The sequence below is a fragment of the Chionomys nivalis genome, chromosome 1 (genome assembly GCF_950005125.1).
Source record: "Chionomys nivalis chromosome 1, mChiNiv1.1, whole genome shotgun sequence".
NCBI classification, from domain to species: domain Eukaryota; kingdom Metazoa; phylum Chordata; class Mammalia; order Rodentia; family Cricetidae; genus Chionomys; species Chionomys nivalis.
In genome coordinates this window covers 109,318,102-109,331,456 of record NC_080086.1, presented here as the reverse complement: position 1 = coordinate 109,331,456, position 13,355 = coordinate 109,318,102, and the positions used below count along the sequence as shown (strand labels likewise).

At 43.2% G+C, this 13,355-nt stretch overlaps 1 protein-coding gene across 1 annotated transcript in view; it reads left to right on the top strand.

Annotated features, from left to right (window-relative positions):
- Positions 1-13,355, top strand: part of Sntg2 (syntrophin gamma 2) — a 209,624-nt gene that overhangs the window by 83,607 nt on the left and 112,662 nt on the right. The window contains exons 5-6 of the mRNA XM_057778495.1: positions 12,043-12,086; positions 12,190-12,231. Of these exons, the coding sequence (XP_057634478.1) occupies positions 12,043-12,086; positions 12,190-12,231 (86 nt within the window). The remainder of the gene's footprint in view (positions 1-12,042; positions 12,087-12,189; positions 12,232-13,355) is intronic.

Sequence of the window (13,355 nt, the reverse complement as noted above, 5' to 3'; positions counted from 1 at the left end):
GGAGTGGTGATGACCTTGATAAAGTGACCGACAAACCCTGTGGAGTTAGGTGAAAGCAGGGACAGGAAATGAACATTCCGTGTCAAGACTGTGATCTGTGCAGAGAGGTGTATGTGCATGGGTTCAGAGGACACAGTGGAGATGAGGAATCAGGGAAAAGAGGATTTAACTTGATTCGATGGAGAAGGGAACTCCTGAAGGACACAAGTGGGTAGAGGTGGCGGTGAGAATAGGGCTAAAAGGGAAGGCGGGAGTTGAGAGGGAGAGGCAGTGCTGTCTCAGCTCTGGTTTTCCCGTCCTTTGGGAAGTGATCTTTCGTGTCTCCTCAGCTGTGGAGCATGGAGGCAAGTTGGTGAGTGTGACCAGCTTGCAGATCCTGATGGCATCACCCAGGAATGCCATGGTGTCGTAGAATTTATACCACACACTTAAATCCACCCTAGGGTCCAGATGACGACAACCTATGATCTCAAAGGCTCAGAGTCCTACAGGTCTGTCCCTCCTGTGGCTCAGGGACAGCTGATCCTGACGCTGTCGACAAACCACATGCTCAGCTGTGCATCTTGGTCTCCAGATCCTTTTTAATTCGTGGAGTGATGTTTGACATCATGACGGGGAGATTTGTCATCACATATTTTATTAAAGAAATCTTGAAAATAATTTAAGAGCATTAAAACTTCATCATAAATTTCAGTTCCTTTGATTCTTCACCTACTTCAAATCAATTTTATACGTGTCTGCAACTTATTCATTTGGTAACTGCAAAACTCCATCAAACAGGCAAGACATCCATGACTGCTATAATTACAGTCCCCCGTCCTTCCTTCCTTCCTCCCCCTTCCTTCCTTCCCTCCCTTCCTTTTAATATTTCCCTATGACAAGCACAGACTTTGGTGATGGGAGTTGTGGAGAAAGATGGTTTTGCTTTCGTAGACTACATTACAAAGGGAGAGGGAAAACACAATACATCGGAGCTGGAACTTCTGTGTTCCACGCATCATTGTATAGCCTCTAAGCATCCATGAGTTCTTGATGGGATCATCCCCATATTTCAGAGGAGAACCCTGAGACAGACATCTGGAAGAGTTTTCCTAATGATTGACAGCGGCAGCAGGAACAGGGCACTTCCAGGCCCTTGCCTCCAGGCCCATTCCTTACAGCGCTGTGAGGATCGTACTGCAGAGTCAGAGTGTCTCTGCTGCTTCTTTGCTTACTCCTGAACATTCTTTGTATTACTCCTGTTCTGGGTGGCTGTTGCATAAGGCCGGGTGATACTGAGCTTGTAGTGACAATGGGAAAGATGCTTGAAACAACATTTCAAATGAACTTGGTTGTAAGACCAAAATTATTCATACTATAGATTATTCTCATTGTTGGTTGTTTCATTGAACATAGAATTTTATGGATTATCTCAAATCAGTTTCTAACTAGATCCCTGTGATAGTCTGAATCAGGCTCGTAGATACTTGAATGTTTAATCCACAGTTAATAGAACTGTTTATGAAGGATTAGGAGGAGGCATGTCACTAGGGACAGATTTTGAAGTTTCAAAATCCCATACCATTTCCAGTTAGCTTTCTCTAGTGCCATTGCCTTCCTGCCAGCTGTTCCCTTCTGCCATGCTCCCCACCATGATGATGACAGACTCCAACACTCTGGAACTGTGAGCTCCAGATTAAACATTGTCTTGGTCTTAGAAAAGCAGCTAAGACAATCACTTATCTCAAACAATTTTATATTTACACTTCATTAGTCAATCAAAAGACTTTTAATATGTATACATTACACTAAAGTTTGAGTTTTTCCTACCATGAATGAACATTTGCTAAAAGAAAAATGGTAAAGAGCTTTTTTCATGCAGCTTAAGCCCAGACTTTTAGGCTCTATCCTCTGTGCTTGTGACTCTGGGTGTATGCTTTGTGCAAGTACTTAGTTAATCCAGTAGGGAAGTGGTGGGTGGTAAAATATGCTCTGTCTCCAGGGTTTTGAAGAAAGAAGGTTTGCTTTTTCAACCAAAGAAAACATGGGATGCATATGATAATGCTGCATTTAGCTTGTGCAGGTTCCTTCAGGATTTTGTCTCGTGCATGCAGTAGGGTAACTCTATTGAAAGATGGCAGGTCTTCATTCCCGGTCTAAGAGGGAAATGTGGGTAATCACCAAGCAACTCCACTTCCATCTTCTGGGAGGGAAACCTACCATATTCTTTCCTTTCTGCCTCTATAATTAGAGTTGGAGCCCAAATTCTCCCTCTGAGGAGTTGAGACAATGCATTTGCCATGAGTTCCTGCGAGAGCTTTCTTCCCACCATGAGCTTCAGGATCTATTTTCCTTTCAAGAATATTCTAACGCAGAGTATGGAGAACATGGTAGCTGGTGTATAAGTGCACAGAGACTGGCCTGACTTATCCCCATCCCTTCCAGTTCTACCATTCAAATCTTCTTGCTCTGGCCGTTCAGCTAGGCTCTCTCAGGTACCTGACCACCTTTGTCCGGTATATTTCAGTGTCCCCTATAAATAACTGAGTCATCTTTTTTGTGCTTGCGTTCATTGATGATTCTCCCCATTTTGAGAGATAACCTACTTCATTCCCACTTTCAAGCTTTTCTACTCTCTGATCTTTTTTGGTCTTTTGCAGCACTTGGAAGATTCACAACGTGGTGTGGTTTTGCGCTGTGCACAGGTTAGAAGAGAACAGGGGAGCAGCCATCGAGCTTACCTTCCTCAGAATATGGCTCAGTACTAGACAAGGGGTCTTTGTCTTTGACTGGAGACTTATGGGGAGCTATATGAGAACCAGATCTGGAAGTTGGGGATACACAATTAAATATGAGACAATCAGAAGGGCTGCTGACACACTGAGGTAGGGAATGCTCTTTGAGTGCCTTTCAGGTTACTGCACTAAGGATCATAGTTAAAGTGTGTAGTGGTAAATAAAGATGTGTCAACAGCCTATTTGTTAATTGCAGTTACAAGTTGTTGCTAACTAGAATGAAAACATTAGAAAGAGCATTGTAAACTTTTCCTTGCTCAGATTGTAAGGCTACAGCGTCTTCTTGCAATAAATCTCTAGAAATAGAGGTCCTCAAAAACTGTCCTCAAAAACTGCCACGCCTGTCACGATCCTACTCTCTTCCATATAGGAAACAAGATAGCACTTACCCCATTCTCTATCTGTGGGTCATGACCCCTTTGGAGGGTTGAATAACCCTTTCACAGGGATTGCCTAAGACTGAATGTTTACATTATGATTCACAATAGTAGCAAAATCACAGTTATGAAGTAACAATGAAAATAACTTTATGCTTAGGGTCATTACAGAGGAACTGTACTAAAGGGTCACAACATTAAGAAGGATGGGAACAACTGACATATAGGAATGTCACACCTGGCATGGGAGTTGGCGAGGTTTTTAATAGCTCAAAGACGAACTGCGAGCAGAAACAGCAAAGGACACACGGGCCAGGGCAGCCTACAGGAATCTCATGAGTTCTCCTCCCTGCCTACCCTCCTTTCCTTTTTTCTGTGTTCGTGAGATGCTAGGGAAGCTCATGGGCATAGTGAAGAAAGCTGTGTTGAGCACTGAAAACCTGTCTGTCTGTCATCATGTTGTCTCTAGTCTCTCAATCCATCTCCCTGTTTATCTTCCCATCCTCCTTCTGCCCATTAATCTACTTCCTTCTCAACTATTTATCTAATATTTCAGGATTTTCATGTATAGGTATACATATATACATTTTAGTTTTGATCTTTCCATATACATGCATCTATATATGTAAATGTTCATTTCAAATACCATATTTTGTTAAAAGGCCTCAAGAATATAATTATAAGAACATAAATTTAACATGATGGGAGTTTATATAGCTCTTCGATTGCAGTGTGCAGTATATTTGGTTGGCCTGTGACTCTCATGTGAGGTGTGCTGACCTCTGTCAGAGGCCAAAGTGATCTCTACAGGGCCAATTAGAACCTCCCTGTCCTTGGGAAGACACACTGAGAATTCTCCTGGGTCTTGAGGAAGACAGTGACCTGTTTTGATTCTGTGTCCTCATTGTGGAAAAATAATTGAGTTGAAGAACCCAAATTTCTTTTTCAGTAACAGCCACAACACCTATATCCCACACTTGTCTGGGGAGCTGTGGGTCGGGTTCCTGGTGGCTACATGGGCATGCAGAAGTTCTTCAGACCTGTTGCATCTTCTAGGAGTAGTGGGCATGGCAAAGCCTCACTCTCTTTGATAGGTGTGTCGCTGTTCTTACCAGCCTATGACTCTGAAGAGTAGCATCCCCATGCCCTGCCTGTGTTTTCTCACCTCTCTGCTTGAATCCTGAGCAGAGGGCTGAGGCAGACAGGCAGCAGTGAACACATGACAGGACTTTAAAGTTGAGGATGGATTTGTGTTAGCATCTACAGGAAGAACGCTTCCTTGTTTCTCTTAATAGAGCGACTGCAGAATAGCAATGATCAGTCACTTAGAACTGAGCAGGGCACATGGCTGTCACCCTGCCAAGCGATAATGTCATGTCATGAGAGGGAACCCCACCAGCTTCTTGTGATGTCAGGCTGAGACCCTGGGGCATTCAAACATGGACACTTGCTTTTCCATCTAGAGATGCCCCTGCAGTGCATTTGACAAAAGCCGTCTGTTCGGGATTCAGGGCTTCATGCTCATCAGGGTGACTGCCTGGGAACCTGGGTCACACTGAGAAGAAAAGCACTAAATGCCCTCTTTCCCCAGTGGCAGCAGACTGAACATCTACCTGTGAAGGGCATGTATAAGCTTTATTAGAACAGGGCTGTTCTGTGTGAATGAGTTGCTAACACTGGGGGTGTGAATTTTCTGCTCATCTTTATCTTCTTTGATCTTAACTCTGCTGTGTGGCCCTGTCACACCCTGCCCATATAAAATGATTTTTGTTTGCTATATGAGTGGAAATAGCTGGCTGAGCTTCAGAGCCCCTGTTTGTATCATTGGTGCCAACCCCGCCCCTCTCCAGTCACACCTGCATTCTCTCAGGACATCTACCTTGGTGGTGGTAACAAATGGATAGACAGACAGATGATAGATAGACAGACAGACAAATATAGGTTGGTTGATGAGAGATAAATGCTAAATGATAGCAGATTGATAGATCATAGATATATAGATGATATATAATAGATATAGATTAACAGGTGAATAGATGGCAGATGGATGATAGTTAATAGGTAGATACGTAGGTAGGTAGGCAGATAGACAGACAGACAGACAGATGGATTCTAACTTTCCCCACAACTGTCACCTGGCATCAGAGTCCTGCCATATACCTCCATGACACATTTTTGCCATTATTTTTTTCCTATTTGATATTTTCATCTATATTGCTTAATCTAATACTGAACATTTTCCCTTAGCCCTTATACTTCTCTTATTTCCACACTTCCATTTAAGTATTGAATATCATTAAATTCGATAGCAATAATGTCTATTTTCATGGATGTGTCTGTGACGCCACTATTCATGCCCTGGAGCATCCATCATGGTTACCGCCTACATCTGGGTTGGAGGCTGCTCTATCTCTGGCACTTTGCTTCTGGAGTGTGAGGCTTTCCCTTCAGAGGGTATCACTCTTCCTTCGTTTTGAGGCTATAAGGAAATTGCTCTTGAAGTTTAAAATGTGAACATTCAAGGCCACTGGGAAAGACAGTTACTGTCTTCTCTGGATGTGCTTGCCAGAGTAGATCACAGGGAACCTCTTTTGCCTGGCAAGGTGGACGTGGAGTCAAATTTGGAGTTTTTATATTAACTTTTTTTCCTTCATAATTTACTGTGCCAAATAAGCTTTGTTCTGGTCTCAGGTTAGCCTGTTCTTAGACCTACAGAAAGGAAGCTCTGGTTTCACCCCTGAATTGGGTCATAAATCAAAGGGAGAATAGATCAACTTTCCTTCACTGCTAAGGCCTCAATAAAAGATACGCTTTTAAAGCTATCAGAGTAAACAGAACTTCACACGGATAATGAAATTGACTGTAGAGCTGAATGAGAAATGTAAAAGCCCCCCAAAGAATCTTGAGCTGTTTCAAGAGCTCCGCAGCACATATTATCTCTTGCAGATTTAATTTCAGTTTGTGTAGGAATTTCCACTTCCAGTGGCTGAGTTGAGGCAGAACTGAAGGAAGGTGAGCAGGAACACTATAAGTTATTTTTAATTAATGTCAGAACCAGATCGCAGGCTTGGAGGATGGAGCTGATGGTTATATAGATACTTGGGTGCCTAGACAGGACCCTCACAGATGCCCAGCCCTGTGTCCTCAAGTCTGCTCGTGCCTAGTCAGGACCCAACAGATGCCCAGTGTCCTCGAGCCTGCTCATGCCTAATCAGGACCCACACATATTTTCTGAGCACGTGATATTTGAACCTCCTAGAGCCTGTCCAGGACCTACACAGATCCCGAGGTATGGAGTTTGGGGTGATCTTTTTCTGCTCTTAAAGTCACCCAATTGGATCCTTGGCTTATGCTTCTGGAAGCCTCCTGGGAGACAGAAAGCACCATTTAAGTGTAGGTTGCATCATGCTTCAAAGTGTAACCTTTAAACTATAAGAGTGCAGATAGCCCTGTTATAGGTAAATTACACCTTTCTAGAAAGGCCTAGAGACTTAATAAAGGCTGTATTTGGGAAATGAACTGAAGTGGGAACTAGTGAGCCATCTTCCCAATAGGAGGCCACCTGGCCATCCTTATCCCCGTCTCTGATGGCAGTGACATCATGTTCTATCTTAGTTGGTATTTTTTTGAGCCAGGGTTATCAAACGCATGACTAAATGAGAAACAACCATTGTGACTAACTGCTCACCCTATTCCTATGTGACTGGACAGGAGGCGCTGGGAGGGTTGGAACCGTAGGGATCAGCTGGAGTGGGTGATGGCAGGCATAACTGGTTTCTGTTGGTGAGGCAGAGTTAGTGAAAGCCACAGAAAAGGCTGCCTCGGCAGGTGTAGTCCCTTCGCCAATTCGCCAGAACAATGAACATGCATGAACATTTTATTACAGTGGCAGCCTTAGAACAAAATGTCAGTGAAAGCCGCAGAAGCCCCAGGTGAGAACAGCAGGAATTTGATAAGGCAGGCTCTGCGGCACTCACACACACTCTGGTGTGCTCTGGTGTGTTCATGTGTGCCTACAGGCAGACACTCGTGTTTGTATCACACAATCAGGGGCTGGGGAGGCAGCTCAGGGTTAGAAATTGGGATTGGCCTGCCTAAGACTCTGTGGGAGAGGACATAAAAAAAAAGGATGCTTTGTACAGGCTTCTTCTGAGAGAAAATATTTTAAAGTCACCAGAGATAATTGAGTGTTCAGCGTGGTGGAGCTGCTTTAGTGTTTCAAAGCCTGGGTCACCTCAGGGATGGCGCTCCAGCCTTTATTCTAGAAACACAAAAGGTTCAAGGAGAACTGATTATTTTAGCGGATTCCCAATGCTAATATATCGTTTGTTGTTTACTTTTAACAGAATCAAACTTTAATATTACCCTGTTTTTTTTTAATTTTTATAGAAAATTTACATTTAAGAAAAAAAATAGTCCTGCTTTTGTTTGGGGCTCGGTGGCTCTGATATTGTCTGTCGCCTCTATGAGGCATAAGTGCCTGTCATATTCATGCAAAGAGGGGTCGTGAGCACATTACATTTCTTTTTAAAATTTTTTAACTTATTTATTTTTAAAACAATCTTTTCCTTTTACACACCAATCCCAGTTTCCACCCCTCCCCTCCTCCCACTTTATTCCCACCCACCCTTTAGAGAGGGTAAAGCTTCCCATAGGGAGTCAACAAAGTCTAGCACATCCCTTTGAGGCAGGACCAAGACCCTTCCCCCTATATCTAGACTGAGCAAGTATCCCTCCAAAGAGATTGGGCTTCAAAAACCCAGTTCAAGCACTAGGGATAAATCCTGGTCTCATGGTCAGTGGCCCCACAGACTGCCTAAGCCACACAACTGTCCCCCACATTCAGAGGGCCTAGATCAGTTCTATGCAGGTTCCCCCATTGTCAGTCTGGAGTCAGTGAGCTTCCACTAGCGTGGGTCAGTTGTCTCTGTGGGTCCCCATCAAGGTCTTGACCCCTTTGCTCATATTATCACTCCTCCCTCTCTTCCACTGGACTCTGGGAGCTCTACCCAATGCTTAACTGTGGCTCTCTGCATCTGCTTCCATCAGTTGCCAGATGAAGGTTCCATTATGACAATTAAGGTAGTCAGCAATCTGATTACAGGGCAAGGCCAGTTCAAGCACCCTTTCTGCTATTGCTTAGGGTCTTATCTGAGGTCATCCTTGTGGATTCCTGGGAATTTCCCTGGTGCCGGGTTTCTCACTAGTCCCTTAATGGCTCCCTCAATCTTTCCGTAGCCTCTCCTTCCCCCATCTTGACCATCCTGTTCCCTCATGTTCTCCTTCTCCCTCCCATTTCCCTCTTCCCCTCCCCTTCCACCCTCCCTTCTCTCTCCCCCCACCCCCACCCATTCCTACTTCTATCAGGAGATCTTGTTTATTTTCTGTTCCCAGAAGATCGATGTATGTCTCTAAGGGTTTTGCTTCTCTAAGGTCATGAACTATAGGCTGGTTATCCTTTGCTTTATGTCTAATATCCACTTATGAGTGAGTACATACTGTTTATGTCTTTCTGGATCTGGGTTACCTCACTCAGGATTGCTTTTACTAGTTCCATCCGTTTGCCTGCAAATCAAGATATCATGGTTTTTACCACTGAGTAGTACTCTATAGTGTAAATGTACCACACTTTTTAAATCCATTCTTTGTTTTAGGGGCATCTATGTTGTTTCCAGGTTCTGGCTATCATGAATAATACTGTTATATACACAGCTGAGCAAATGTCCTTGTGGTATTAGAGTGCATCCTTTGGGTATATGCTCAAGAGTGGTATTGCTGGGTCTTGAGGTAGATTGATTCCCAATTGTCTGAGAAATTGTCATACTGATTTCCACAGTGACTGTACAAGTTAGCACTCCCACCAGCAATGCAGGAGTGTTCTCCTTACTCCGCATCCTCTCAGCATAAGCTATTCTTGGTGTTTTCTCACTGGTGTAAGATGGTATCTCAGAGTCATTTTGATTTGCATTCCCTGATGGCTAAAGATGTTGACAACTCCATAAGTGTCTTCAGTTATTTGAGATTCTTCTGTTGAGAGTTCTCTGTTTAGATCCATTTTTTTAAAAATTGGATTATTTGGTAAGAGTTAAATTTGCACCAAGAATCATTTGACGTTCAGTGAAATTATAGATAATGCTTTAACTAAATTGTCTTATTACTATTTTTGTATGGGCATATATAAGAGCTTTGATCATTCCAGAAATAAAGCTTGCAGTTTGCTGTGAATTCAAGTAGTCATAGTTCTAGTAAAGCTAGCTGTTGTCGCGAATGGAACAAAGTAGCAAACAACAAAGAAAAACTGTAGCAAGGAAGACTGCTTCAGCCTTCATTTCCTTCCCGAAGGACATGCAGGCACCGTTCATGTCCCTTTGTCTCTTCAAACATCTCCTTTCGCTACTTCTTCAACCCCCAGTGGAGGGAGAACTGCCTTTTAAGGAAAGAAGAGAACAGGCATGTACCACTGTCTTCTACTTTAATAAGATTTGCCCATTTTCTTTGAGGGTATTCATTTGCTCTCAAAAACTTCAGAAATTTTATACAAGTGCTTTGCTATTTATCTAGGTAGCTGCTGACATTTTAACTTCATTACTTGGTAATTTATAACATGAAATCTGTGTGCAATCAATGCTTTCAGTAGTTCCTTAGGACTGATCCTCCTGTTGCCCAACTGGCATGGAACATCCGGACCCAGCACAGCTTGCAGAACACAGCACCATCCATTCCAGAGACTATAGGAAGTGGCTGCTTCTCCCAGATGGAAACTCTGGTGACTTGTAAGCTGATGTAGAACAGGAGATATCAGACATGCCAAGCTCATGGCCTGAGAAATTTTAATAAAGCTGACTTCTTTCCAGTCAAACCTTATTTCATGCAAGATGCATTAAGAGGAGTTGATTTGGTGTACAGTCAGTCTTACCTAGAATCTGTTGTCATTTAATGACTCTCCAGTCCTTGGGAGAATACACTGCATCCAGAAAAGGCAGCTCAGGGCACAGATACGGGCCATGCCATAGCAGGAGAAAGCTTTTGGGAGTTAGTTTAGTATCAGAATAAAAGTACTGACATGGCATGGCATGACTTTATGAAGTAGGCATTACTTAGAAAGGGGTGTGGGCGTGGGCACAGTGTAGCACAGGGGTGCAGGTGTGGCAAGGCAGAAGGGAGCATCCATAAGCACAGCGCAACACAAGGTGCAGATGAAGATGGATAGCATATATGGAGATGCAGGCGCAAGCATGTCTCAGTACAGGAATATAGATGAGGGTGTGACTGAGCATGAGCCTCTTCTCCCTGAGGGCATCTCTCAGTATCCACTGGTGGCTCCTGGCCATCCTGGGAACCAAACAGACCTCCTCAATGTGTTTCTGACAGGAAGACTTACTCACCTGGAAACTCAGCTACAGTCTGTAAATAGTTTTACCATTATGTGTGCAATGTCTTTTGATGGATTTGGGGTTTGTATGCTCTTGTAGACCTGGTCTCTTAGATCTCTCCTGTGTGCAAGAGGATCAATGACTCTCATTGAGCCTCACCCCACTCTGGTACAGCTGAAGATAAAGACTATGCAAAGACATGAGAAAGAACCAGAAATGGAGAGGTTGAGATGGCAAGAAATGGGGATGGTGACAGAGGCAGTTAAGGACAGAGAGAAAGAGAATTTTGAGCCTCGGGAATGAACCAAAGGGAGACCTGGTGGCAACAAGGGATGGTTGTGGCAGCTTGTTCGTGGTAAGCCTTGGTGAGATGAGGGACCTCGTGTGGATTACTGAACATCCTTGCTTTAAGATTCAGACATATGGATGTTTATTTCATTTTCAATATAATTTAATGTTGTTTATGAATAGAATAGCTTTGGCAGTTGTCGTTATCTCTATGTGTTTTCTGATTGGTTTGTTTCTTTGGCTGGTTGGTTGGATTTTTGAGACAGGGTCTCATGGTGTACTGCTGACTATCCAGGAACTCACTATTTAATCCAGGCTGACCTGATAGAGATCTGCCTGCCTGCTGTCTCATGGGTGCTGGGATTAAAGGCAGGAGCCACAACATCCAGCTGTCCATGGGGCTTAAAGAGCATGCTAGTATTTTTTAAAGTTATTCTTTTCCAGTATTTAATGAAAGACCTTTAAAACTTCAAACTCACATACAGACTTTCCTCTCATCAAATATGAAAGAAAAATACTTCACACAGTGCAAATAAGTTCAGTTGTGTTGGATTATCTCTTCAGTGATGGGGGAGATGCCGAGTGGAAATGTGTGTGAGATTTTATTGAACTTGATAACACAGTCCTTCCTTCTTTAGTGGTAGCAATCTGAGCACATTCATGTGGAGGAGAGGGAGATACTGAATGGCTTCTGAAATTTCTTGTTTATTGTCTATGTTGACTTAATGAAAAGTGTGAACCAACTTTCCACATACATCAATCAAATTCATCGATAGTGGGAGTGGTATTTGTAGCTCACATCACAAGTCTCTTTAAGGTACTTAAAATTGGTGATCCATTTAACTCACTGGTTTCTTACATTTTCCCACACCCATTTGCACTCCTGCCTATGTACACATACACGCAAACTCATGCACATACAACACACACATAGCACAGACAGACACACACAGGCATGCACAGACATGTACATGCACATGAAAACACATTCCACACCTAGCTACAAGCATGCACACAGAACACACTTCTTTTACTGTTCTCTTGAAATCACACTGACACTGATCTGCACACATATCAGAGCATACATATTTGGGCACACATGCACAAACATATGCAGACACGAAAGCACATGTATGTCTGTTCATGCAAACACAATGCCAGCTAAAGACTTCTGTGAAGAAAGGTTGCTAAGAGTCCCTTAACGATATTGCTGCTTTTGCAACCCTGCAGCTGACCAGACAGAGATGTTGTTCGTAGGAGATGCTGTGCTGCAGGTCAGTATTGTAAACGTTAATCCTTAACTCGATTGCATCTTTAAATTCTAAACTTATTCCCGTCAGCCATTATCCTCAAAATTGTTCATTTGTCATTGTTCAGGTGAATGGCATTAATGTAGAAAATTCAACCCATGAAGAAGTGGTAAGTCTTACATGGGGGACGGGTCTATTTTTGTGTTACTTTCTTCTAAATATTTTTTCTGTTATCCTACATTTATCTTAAAGTTTTCATAGACCCAATTTTAGAATTGAAAAGGAACACGTATGTTAGCTAATTACAAGACACCCGGAACCGGAAGGTCTTCACAAGCGCTGAAGAAAGTGCATTAGATTTTTCCCATTTTAAATTTCAGGGCATCGACATTCAGGAAGCATTTGACTTACTGCATTGCCTAGAGGGCCACCTCAGGACAAAAAGTAGACTCTACCAGATTTCCCTCCAAGGTCTTTGTACCACATAAGGCCTCACTGTCAGGAGTCTTCAGTTTCTGATACACTGGCTCCCCCAGCATCTTAGTGGGTAAAATATACATGTGGAGAGGTCAACTGATAGGTACATTTGATGGTTACTTTAGATGACGTGGGTCAAAATTATTCGTAAGCAGTTCACCCCCAAGAAATGGGCTCAGGTATCGTTAGGTTAAAAAGGCAAGAAAGATGGAAGAGATACCTCATCCTGAAGCATCAACTCTAGTTTTGGGGCAGAGAGAGAGAGTCCCACAGTGCAGAGAATCTGGTACCATGGTGCCTGTGTAGTAAGGTCCTAGTTGCTGTGTGTGAGAGAGAACATTATGGAGATTCCATTAAAGCTGAATCTTGAGAAACAAGATGAGGAAGGAGGGGAATGAGGTGCTTGCAGGGCGGGCTACGTGCACAGGGGTTGAGCAGGAATGAGGTGCAAAAGCAGCAAGGAGGAGAAGCAGAGAGTTATTGAAACAGGAGGCAGGATGAGCTTAGAGGAGACCCCCATTCAGGTCTCATTCTGTGTGGCTGTGAAACTCAAATAGGATCTTAATTAGTGAGCATCCCTAATGGGCTTTCTTCCTTTTGTCCCTTTCACTGGGCAGTGCTTTTTTGGTAAGTCAACTCTTCTGAATTAAGGCAGAGTCCCCTCTCTGCCCAAAGCTGAGTTCGCATGAAACCAGCTGAGTATTTGGAGTGATTTGTGCCCATATGATGACCTGCTCGGCACAAGCAACTCATTTATTTATTAATTTCCTCACTCAGGGCATATTTATTGCTGCTTCCTGTGTGCCAGGCTAGAGG